Source organism: Dermacentor albipictus, chromosome 4 (genome assembly GCF_038994185.2).
Source record: "Dermacentor albipictus isolate Rhodes 1998 colony chromosome 4, USDA_Dalb.pri_finalv2, whole genome shotgun sequence".
Classification (NCBI taxonomy): Eukaryota; Metazoa; Arthropoda; class Arachnida; order Ixodida; family Ixodidae; genus Dermacentor; species Dermacentor albipictus.
The window spans coordinates 112,503,281-112,515,134 of NC_091824.1; the positions used below are offsets into that span (position 1 = coordinate 112,503,281).

Genomic DNA, 11,854 nt, shown 5'->3' on the forward strand with positions numbered 1-11,854 from the left:
CAACACGAATTTGTTTTGAGTGTCCATGTAATTGCTATCGCAGTAAAATATCACGTGGTCACAGAGACTCGCTTGTGCCAGTGCTCGCGCGATCGTCGTCGTGTTCCACAGCAGGCTTTCGCCTTCGTGTGTTTTAGGCGATAGCTAAGAACACCTGGGAGTCTTTTTCAAGCGAAGCTTCTACTGGCTCACGAGTTTCGCTGGCATATGGTTACGCGAAAATGCAGTTGGTGGATGGTAGTGATATCATTATGTCAGGGAGAATATTTCAAGAACAGGTGCAAGTTCATTCACCTTACCAAGCAAATCTACACCAGGTGTCACAAGAATACCTTGAAACTCGAAATTAAAGCGCCTGCTGCCCTGCTCTAGTTCGTTGATGGCTTCCGGTAACAGCATCTGTGTTTCGCTTAATCGGGCTTCGTCAATGTTATGTGGTCTTTTCTTGAGCCACTCTATATCCTTTTCCTGTTTGTCTAGGCGTTTCATGACGCCAACAAAAGTTTGTGATATATGGTGAATTGATTCTTCTATTCCAAGAACATATTTCCTAAGCTGCAATAGTTTCTCTACCTTTTCTCCCATCATCGCTAGCTACAAGGCAACATCGGCAGCTTCGGGTGCTGAACTTGAATTTTTTGCCGATACGCCAGCGGATTTTTCTTCCCGACAAGATTCGCGCGTTCATGTTTTTATGTGCGTTTCACTTTTCGAGCGCAGCATCTTTTGTGTCAAATTGCTACAGCTTCTGGAAGCTGTTGAACCAACTCGCCCACATCAAGCTTCTGCTGTTCCAGTATGGAAAATGTTCTTGCACTCATTTATTTTTCATTTATTTTCAATACTGCTGTTCTCCTTAGAGAGCGTGGCAGTTGGACAGTACAATAATTCATCTGTACAGCGCAACGAAAAAAAAGTATAGGTTACACACACAAAATAAACGACATAAGCAGCGAAAGTTATACGTACTATACAAGTAATACCATGTTAAGATCAAGCGGAATAGTAAAAAGAAAGAAAGGAAGAAAGAAAGAAAGAAAGAAAGAAAGAAAGAAAGAAAGAAAGAAAGAAAGAAAGAAAGAAAGAAAGAAAGAAAGAAAGAAAGAAAGAAAGAAAGAAAGAAAGAAAGAAAGGAGAAAAAATACAATAGGCTTTGCGAGAAATGACTAAGGAGAATAACGACAGCACAGATACCACTAGGGGCAAGTAATAAAACAGAGGTAACTAAAACTTCGAGCGTTTGAGAATTTTTATGGTAAACGAATAACCTGTCGTAAATGAGAAGGTTTATTAAAATTTCTTAACGAATAAAGCAATCTGTGGCGGTGTCCCTGCATGAATAGGTACTCTTATACACACACACAGCTTTTTTTCTTTTTGTGGGATAAATTCAAATAATGATTCAATGTTGGTGGTAGTAGCATCGAGTTGGTTCGATTCTGCTATGCAAGCGGGGGAAGAAAGAATACTTAACGTGTCATTTTTACAGACGTATTCTGTCAATGTAAATACAAGGTAAATGCTAGACTATTAGGTTATCCTTTTATTACATGTTAGAAAAATGTTAGATTAACCTTCTGAAAGCCTCGCAATGTCTCTTTTACGCATACAAGTGTGCTGTAGTCGCAAAAAAGAGATATCACGGAACCGTGGTTTACTCAATTCTCTCGCAGTTCAAGTCCGTCGCGACGAACGACGTCACGTACATAGGCGTCCAAAGATGCGCTGAAGAATGCTGATGTCATGCTCTGCTGAAAGCTACTGATTGCTCTTAGCAAAAGCTGGGCCCAGAAGGCCCTGCATTCTTGCAAATAGCGTCGTTAGTATCATGTGATGAAGTATGAGATACAGCACTGTACGCAAACTGTTTCCCTACGACAGTGTAGTAACATTGACAAAATTGCATGTTATCTTCTGAAGTTACATTGTAGGGATCGACATCGAGAAACTGCGCAGTATGTCGTACTAGCGTATTCCAGATTAATTTTTACCATATGGAGTTCTTTAAGATGCAATATGAATACATGCACACAAGCGTTTTATGCATTCCGCTGCTATCGCAATGCGGCCGCCGTGATAGGAATCGAACCTGGGACTTGGTCTTCAGCAGGGGTATGTCATAGACACTGAGCTACCGCAGCAAGTCTATACTGTTTTTTTAACTTTTTATGGTAAATAGTTGACTACAATTTACCGAATCTGAACGTGCAGTTGCTGTGTAGAGCTTCCTCGTTCATGCTCCGTCGTGTGCCGCACTGTATACCATGAAGTACGGAATATAAGCTGAACGTGGGAGGTCATATCTATAAGCTTCCTCTTCGGGTTGAATTTCGTTTGCTTGCGGTGCCGGCGCGAAAGCTGTTTTACGCCTACGTGATTTCTGGCGAACGAAAGGATCTGTTCTCGGTGAACAGGATAACCTTGGCCCATCAATATATCACTTCATCCTACTTCAATAGATCACGCTAACAACCCTTTATTATGCAGATGGTGCAAAGATAGAAGGTGAGACAAAATAGTAGCACACACAGTTATTCATTTACCGTGTATCTACGGATATAGCATGCGTTTTGTGTGGCACCAACCAGCTTAATTGCCAGTGAGTGCCACAATTTCATCTCAGATTAGGCGTTTCTTGTAAAGACTTTGTGCTTGCAGCTGTGAAGTTTAACTGTGCATTCTCGCTAACTGGCTCAAATCATTGTCGTGATCTGGTCCGACAAAGCTTCCTGCACTCATTTGAGGATGGTGTCGCGTCTATGAATTCTACATGAGACTTGTGCAGAGGAAGAACTCCAAGAAGTAAGCCAAGACCTGTGGTTGAGACTCAACTCAAAACATCGAAACATGTCCACTGCTCGCGTATGCTGTTCCACTAATCTCAAGCAGTCCGCCTTGTAAAGGTGCGCTAATCGACAGGGATGCGTTTCAAGAGTCGGGAGAAAATGCAGAAAAAAAAATGTGGTTGAACTTGAACTCTGTGTAAAAATCTAGGTAATGTTTCAGCCATGACGAATGCGGGAGGACATGCCACAGATGGCCGGCTTTTTAAGGGTTCGATAGCATTAATTAAAAGGCAATCTTCATTAAAAAAGTTAATATGTGTGTTTACAAGAACCCAGGCAGATGTCGTGAAACTAAATAAAAAGTGTCATCTCGTAGTTACTGCCTGAAACATGGCAACACTTGTTTCAGTTAAAACTTGTTCAAAAATATGTGTTCTTATGTGTTCATGTACTCGATAATTTAACCCCGTGGATTGATAACGGGATAGGCCGTAATAACATGAGCCTTTGAAACCGACGGCCGCATGATGATAATGATGATGACTTATTGGCATCCTCGTTGAAACGAGGTGGCGATAAGTAGCCACTGAGCCTGCTCGAGTTACTCAGGTGTGGTATACATGCTTGTCATCATAGCATTTGTGTATACATATCTTTAATATTTTTTCTCGTCCTCAAAACTTTTCAATCTACCTTGTACTGCTACCTATGCCTGTAACGAATCCGGTCGTACCAATCTCTTCCCTGCTTTTTCTCCACCATTACTCCAAACGTCTCTTTCTTATCTCGACTGCTGAAAGGTTGATGCTTCCGTTCACTTTAAATCCAAGCGCTCCCGGTGCACGTTACCTAGGGGTCTCACAGGATGAATCCCTTCGCATTCCATCAGGACGTGATGAGTGGCTTCTCCATTTTCGATGCAGCATACACATGACTCATCTAGTTGCGAATATTTGCACCGGTATGTTTTTGCCCTTGGCAACCAGCTCGAGCCTCAGATAGCAAGGTACTTCCCTTCCTGTTATCGTACAGATTTTCCTTTCTAATTTAGTTCATGTTCTTGTAAATCTCCATGGCCTCTTTTTCTTTCTCTTCTTTCCACCCAATTCATTGTCCGTATTTCTCTCGATTTCTTTCTCGTGACTCCTGGTTGTCTATTTACACTTTCAGTTACCTTCTACTTGGTTGTCATCTTTCTTGACCTCTTCCTCCATTAGGTGTCAAAAATTTTCAGGTGCAGATACTTGTATACAGATATGCAAAATATATAGAGCAGCGCCACCCCTTGACTGATATGGTGACTTCCCCTATGTAATGGTCATCGCAATACTCGAGATGTAGTTTCGTAACCTTATGCACTGAACGTCTCCTCAAGGACAGTGGAGTCGAGACGCATTCCAATGAACAACTTTTCACAGCATGAATCAGCAAGCAGCATTGCCGAAGCTAAGTCACTGCTATATCTGAGGGGCGGAGCTGGAGTCCAAGGAGGTTTACAAAGACGGATAACAAGGAATTCGAAAAGAAAAAAAAATTACGATAAAACAAAAGGCAGTGCTTCGATTTGTGAGGCCCGAGCCGGATGCCTGAAGACATGTAGGAGTAAATATTGGCACCATGAATGAGCACGCGTCTTCTGCAGAAAAAAAAAAAAAACCGGAGATGATTAAACACATTACAATGAACTGCCAAGATATTCGCCCAGCCAGAACAGTAGAAAACTTCCACCTTCCAGAAGCGTTGAGATTCAAATTTGATGAGAGCGTTAATGGATCAGACGTCGAAATAAGTAAGAGACGTTCGAGTACTGGTGAAAAAAAAATAACGAAGGTAAGAGATGGTGGCAGGATAATAACGGGCGCGGGTAACATTATTTCGAGATAGCGTAAGACACCAGCGTTATTTGAAGGAGATGCAATTAGAAATCGTCGCCAGGTCGGGGAAGAGCTTCTCGCCGTTGGTAGTTTTGCGTACCTGGGTAACGCCCTACACAGGTTCAATGCTCTGCAGGAAACTTTTCTTTTTCGTTCCAGCACTCAGACTTGTCGAGAACACCACACACAGGGAGCGCGTAATCTTCGTACTCACCGGCTCGCCAGCAGCAGAGAACGTCAGCAAAACGCCCAGGGAGCCCAACAGGCAGCCGGCGGTAATGCCAGCTAGCAAGGCGAGAGCCAATCCGGGCCAGCTGTTGTCCTGATCAGCAGCCTTTTCTCCCTCCTTAGTGTCGGACGCCTGAAATGTTGTTTGCATTGTGCGCTGCAGTTACGGTTCATCGCGCTCGTCTTTTTCTTTTTTAATTCGGTTTACTTTTCTCAGTTTTTATATTGAACAAATATTTCATCGGTCTTTATCGGTGGATATACCGTGTGTCCCAGCTAATGATAGCCAAGCTGTCCAACGAAACAAATTCTTTAAAAAATGCAGTGAAAGATATAAATGTAATACTTACAGTATTTGGTCGACAGAGGTCTGACGACCGAACACCGTAGGTTTTGTAATCTTATCTTGCATCCTGAATATTCATTTTTTTTTTCATTGAACAACTTGGCTAAAATTAGCTAGGACACTCTGTATATACAGCGAAACACGTTTTGATCTCTTTGGGTAATACAGTCACAGACAGAACTACCACACAAGAGAGGACAAGACGACAGACAAGCTCAAACTACCTACAAAAGTTTGCTTTTACCGAGCACAGTTTTATACACTCGCACAAAGTCCCCACGCATGCGCAAATAATTACCTCTTAAAGGAAACAAGTTCCCCATCGGAAAGGTTAACAGATGGGGTGCTTATGCACTCGGGACCTAATCTCAAAATATTTTCAGACTCATTGACTTCTCTTGGGAGCTTGCCATGCATGAAACGTTCAACGGTGCATGCGCTGAACAGTAGTTCCCATCTACGGGGTCCCATCCACAATCAATAGCAAGCCACCCATCACATGCATTTTAACATTGTTATTCTGTTCTGAAAGTCTATCATTAAAGCACGTACCTGTCTGTCCCATATACTCCTTACCACAAGAGATAGGGATCATATAAATGTCCCGTTCGCCCAATATGACGTTGTTACAATAACAGGGCACGAGAGCACATTCATCATCAGCCTATCTTTATGTCCAGTGCAGGACGAAAGCCTCTCCCTGCGATCTCCAATTGCCCCTATTTTGCGCCAACTGATTCCAACTTGCGCCTGCGAGTTTCTTAATTTCATTACCCCACCTAGTCTTACGCCATCCTCGACTGCACTTCCATTCTCTTGGCACCTGTTACTTAACACTAGTAGTCCACCGGTTACCCATCCTACGCATTACATGGCGTGCCCAGCTCCATTCTTTCTCTTAATGTCAATTAGAACATCGGCTATCCCCGTTTGATCTCTAATCCACAGCGCTCTCTTCCTGTCTCTTAACGTTGCGCCTAGCATTTTTTCGTTCAATCGCCCTTTGCGCGGTCCTTAACTTGTTCTTGAGCTTCTTTGTCAGTCTCGAAATTTCTGCCCCATATGCTAGCACCGGTAGAATGCAGTGATTGTAGACCTTTCTTTTCAATGATAGTGGTAAGCTCCCTGTCAGAATCGGGAAATACCTGCCGTATGCACTTCAACCCATTTTTGTTCTGTAAATTTCTTTCACATGATCAGCGTCTCTTGTAATTGACCTAGATAAACGTGCTCCTTCACAGACTCTAGAGGCTTAGTGGCCATCGTAAACTCTTTTTCCTTTGTCAAGCTATTGATCATTATCTTTGCTTTTTTTGTTTGCTCATCTATCTATGTATGTATAGATGAGTGGGCGGGTGGATGGATGGATGGATGGATGGATGGATGGATGGATGGATGGATGGATGGATGGATGGACGGACGGACGGACGGACGGACGGACGGACGGACGGACGGACGGACGGACGGACGGACGGACGGACGGACGGACGGACGGACGGACGGACGGACGGACGGACGGACGGACGGACGGACGGACGGACGGATGGACGGACGGATGGATGGATGGATGGATGGATGGATGGATGGATGGATGGATGGATGGATGGATGGATGGATGGATGGATGGATGGATGGATGGATGGATGGATGGATGGATGGATGGATGGATGGATGGATGGATGGATGGATGGATGGCTTGACGGTGGTGGCATGAGGAAAGTCAGATGACGAAGCAGTAACGACAGCAATGGAACGACCACTGTGGCGTCACAACCACAACCCAGTGATCCAACTTGTCTACCAGCTTGGACCACGAGGTGGTGGTTGTAATGCCGTAGTGGTCGTCCCATCGTTGTCGTTACAGCTTCTTCATCTGACTTTCGTCATAGCGTCGTCGTCACGCCTTCTACAGCCGACTCAGTGTCCCAAGGTGTCGAATAGCTTGGGCCACCAGGTATGTGTTCGTGATCGTGATGTCACTGTGGGGATTGCATCTTCGTCATTCACGCATTGTCATCGGGCTTTCTTCATACCGTCGTCACGCCAGCATCATAATACAGTCGTCATGCATTGGTTGTTATACCGTCGCCGAGAGGCTTTGATGATCATTCCATTGTTACCGCTACAGATTCAGCCTTAGACTCTCGTCATGCCACCATTGTCGCGCCGTTGTCGTCATACAATATTCGCGATGCAGTCATCCTCACGCCGTCGCCGTCACACACTCATCATCATATTGACCTCACACCGTATTCATGTCGCTGTCGTTGTCGCCACTGCCTCGTCGTCATACGGTCGTCATTATGTATTCGTGGTCATACCGTCGTCGGGATGCCGTCGTGGCCGTTCCGTTGTCGTCATTCTAACTTCGTCATCAGACTCTCGTCTTGCCATCGTTGTCATGCAGTCGTTTTATCATTTTTATCACTTCAGAAACTTCATTCCTTCTTGGTCATTCTATCGGAATCATGCTGCCATCACTCAGTCGTGATTACGCCGTCGTTGTGAAACGATCGTCGTCATTGCCTTTACGTCACACAGTCACTGTCACGCATCCGTTGTCATACAGTGGTCGTCATGCTGTCGAGTTCGTGCTATCGTCACTAGTCGCGCTTGCTCATCCAGCTGTCCTACCGAAGTCGTCACACCATCACCGTCATACACTCGTCATCTCATTGGCCTCATGCCGTCGTTTTCATGTTGTCCTCGTGTATACCATCGTCATTATTTCAGAATCGTCGTCTCATTATCGCCATGCCATTGTCAACATACCGACTTTTGGCCGTTCCGTCGGAGTCATTCCTTCTTCGTCATAGCATCACCGTCACTGCGGGGTCGTCATGACGTAATTCTTATGGGTGACCTTGGGAAGGAAGTGCCTTATAGCAAAGTTGTCCGGTACCTGTGGCAGTGTATGCAGCATGCAGCCGAACCAACAGAAGTCTCAAAATGACCACCACATACTTTAAGTTAACGTGCCTTGAGCAATACAGTGCGTCGCTATGCTGGTTGAATGCTAATCGCATTACCGTCGACAGTCATCGTGAGATGGGTTCTGCAGTAAATTTTGATTCGTCAACATCATTTTCGAAGTCTTGATCCTCCTCAACCCACCACTGCAAGATCCTTCCTATAGCCGTATCGCGACCGTGAAGTCGACATCGCACCCAAGTTCATCCTCCAATTCTGGCCTTTTCAAGATTGTCATAATCTGTTTAGGCGGCCCTTCCAGCTATATAAGTCGGAACAAAGAACAAAGACGCACCTTCCCACTCGGCGCCCTTGAAAACCTGCGTATGCTACTGGTGCTTCCAGACACTGTTGGCGAGGAAATGGTTCCACGAGGCGGGAGACACGCCCTCCTGTGTCTCGACGCGTCCACGAGATCGGTCGGGAACATTTGAGTAACTCAGTTAGTCGTGCATCAAATGGTTGAAGAAAGTAACCTTTTTCGGTTAGAACAGAAATCGGCAAAATAATCCTGGGACATACTTATCGGGAGCGGGGGTTCGATTTAAATCGAATACACTGAACCCTACTTATGGTATAGGCTGCCTCGTCGCAAGCGCCGGCTTAACGATTGGCGTGAGGCTTTCCTCCTAATTTGGGCCACATTGTAGCCATAACAAATCTGGCCGGCGTTGGAATAAATTTTATCGAGGTCATTAATGAAGCGGACACATGTTAAGCTATTTTGAGGTCTTGGAAGGTTTTAAGACTCGGGAGTGGGTGATTTCTTCGTTATGTTGCTATGTAGCACGGATACGGCTCCTTATCGTGAGCCCTGAACTCAGTCACTGCAACTTGCTGTAATCATCGCTGCAGTGAAAACAAACACGTATGTGTCGCTTGGGAGCCTTTTGCACCCTAATATGGAACAACTCCGGTTATGTAATGTCATTCAAGTGAGGGCACATCTGTCCGCAGCATTTCACAAGTACTTAACAACCGCATTTTTTTTTTCATTTTGCCTCAGATAAGACGCAGTCGGATCATTGGCTTCTCCTTATGAGTGATCTACGTTACGAATGGTGAAAGTTCCTTCACAGCTTGCTATTGAACGAAAATATCGGCGAATTCTACTACGCGCATAGCGAGACAACGACGCTGCGGAGATACATGCCGCAAGATAGCCATAATAAGCTTTAGCCATTTCTATATCAATGTTTGCTGCTTTACGCACTCATGCAATTCTTCCACAGCGAGCACACAATTCGCAATCCTGCTGGAAAACATTATAGGTTACCTCATCAGCTGTAGGGATCGTCATCTTGAACTTCGTTTCCTTTTCCTTGAATGATGGCACTTACCCGCTGCGGGTGGATGGCTACAATTCGGATTCTTAAGATGGAAGGTACGGTGTCACTAACATCAACATAATTTTTGGGAAGAAATGAATGGGACATTATGTACACAAAACAAATCTTGAAAGTCATCCTGAAGCAAGTAAAATATATTCCACGGTTGAGCTAGCATACCTATGGCAGTTTCTTAAAGAAGAGGCTCTCAGAAAAAAAAAATGGCACGACTGGGAAAATTTACACCAATTTGCCTGGCCCCTGACTCTAAGATACATCTCCTTGAAAACTAAAAACGGCGACATATTGATAACAAGTAATCGATCGTCTTTGTGCACAGATTGGGCAAAAGGGGAGGGGGCCACACCAACGAGTCGGAGATAAAAGTTTAAGGCATGTATATCCCACGTGATCCTTTTTTTTCCCTTTTCTGCTGCTTCATGAGAGTTCTGCGACCTTTAGCAAGTACAGCTGCAGCAATATTTTTTTAAGACGTGTTCATGAGTGATACGCCGAACCATCCTGTCTTAAAAACAAAAAAATTCAGTTCATTAGACTTCCTTGGCACAGCAGATATATTGCCTCACAGGAAGTGTTTCCTTTATACCAGACTCTGTGGCCGAACACCTCTGCTTAATCTTATTCATACATATGTCTGGTTTGACTCTTTCCCATCAATGTCATTATTGCGGTAAACCCAGAAACCATGGAACAATTCTTTGCAGAATGTTGAAGGTTTAACATGCAAAGAAAATTACAGGCATAATCCCCTGTGGGAGTTACCTAAATAAAATGATGCCTAAGCATTTGCTACGAATCACCTGCTGTTTCGTCATCATATGTTGCTGTGCTTGGTATAAGTGCTAGAAACACTACGAAAGAATCGGGAAAGGAGAGGTGCGATTACAACACCGAAATGCTAACGGAGAACAGCATGCGACGAAGAAGAAGAGGTGAATAGTAGCAACGTTCAGGGGGTATACACCATCTTTGCAGTGAAGCCAAACCGAACCAAAGCAATGTTCACTCATGTAATATGATGGTGCGTTTGGATGATGCCGCTGTTTCCTGAAAGATGAGCACTGCGCGATGCGTGCTGCAATACGTGACGTAATTCAACATCACCTTTGGTAGAACTCGTACGTAGACGTGGTCGACGAGGCAGCCTCCTCTCGATGCAAACCATTATCAATCGTCATCGACCGTACCTGGCGGCTGTTACGAATGGCACGGCCGCGCGGGCCCTATATTGAAAGCGATATGCGTTGCGGGCAGATGGTGGTGGTGGTGGTGGTGGTGGTGATGTTGAAGCAGGCGGGGTTAGCCTGGCATACATAGCCGGCAATTGTTCCGCCTGATCCTCTTTGAGTTGAGATCAGTGGTGTGTCACCAGGTGTCGATGAGCCCCGTGTCTCGCAGGAAGGCTATCAGAAGTCGTTGCGCTCTCTTCCTCAATGCCGCGGGCCCTCCGGGGAAAACAACATCTTCAAAGGTCCCGTGCGTGAGACCGCTTTTTTGTAGGTTGTCGACCATTACTTTTCGTTCTGTGTCAAACTGAGGGCATAGCCAAATGAAATGCTCGATGTCGCCAATGTCACCACAGAAAACACAGAGTGGGGAAGCGCGAAGCCCAGTCTTGAATAACCAAGCTGGGGTGTACGCGGAGTCGGTCCTGATGCGGTATAAAAGCGTCGCTTGTTCACGTGTAAATCCATGGGTCACACAGGATTCGTGCGGATTCTTGAACATCTCTCTAAAGTGAAGGCGGATTGCACCCTTAGGGTTTCGAAAAGCTTTTGGAGCTTTCACCTTTGGGACACATGTCAGCGCTAGGCGTGCAAGAGCGTCAGCTTCCTCGTTCCCATCAATTCCTACGTGTGATGGAATCCACTGAAACCTTATGTTAAATCCTTTGCTCGTTAGGTCGTCGATCAGTGCCAGAGATTGCCTTGTAAATTTCTCTAGAGGTAGGCCCCGATGTAATCTCTGTAATGCTGACTTGGAATCCGTCAGCACCACGACATCTCGTGCAGAAAAGGCCCGTAGTTTCCGCAAAGCCGCGGTGATTGCGGCACTTTCGACTGTTGTAGAGGAAACTACGCGATCCAGTCGGCCAGACCATGACACATCAAGGGATGGTATGCAGAATGCCGCTGCACAGCTATCTGTTTGTGCGCACACCGAACCGTCTGTGTACACTTGTAGATGGCTTTGAAACACAGTGCTCAAGTGGTCCAGCACAATGAACTTGGCTTCGGCAGTTGAAATGGTGCGTTTCGTCGGTAGGTGGGGTACATTGAGGCTGCAGGTAACGTCCGGAAA

At 45.3% G+C, this 11,854-nt stretch overlaps 1 protein-coding gene across 1 annotated transcript in view; it reads right to left on the reverse strand.

Annotated features, from left to right (window-relative positions):
- LOC139059699 (uncharacterized) overlaps nt 1–9,525 on the reverse strand; it is a 33,911-nt gene extending 24,386 nt beyond the window's left edge. The window contains exons 1-2 of the mRNA XM_070538131.1: nt 9,481–9,525; nt 4,875–5,021 (exon numbers count right to left, since the gene is read on the reverse strand). Of these exons, the coding sequence (XP_070394232.1) occupies nt 4,875–5,021; nt 9,481–9,504 (171 nt within the window). The 5' untranslated portion in view covers nt 9,505–9,525. The remainder of the gene's footprint in view (nt 1–4,874; nt 5,022–9,480) is intronic.
- Nucleotides 9,526–11,854: the final 2,329 nt, after the last annotated feature.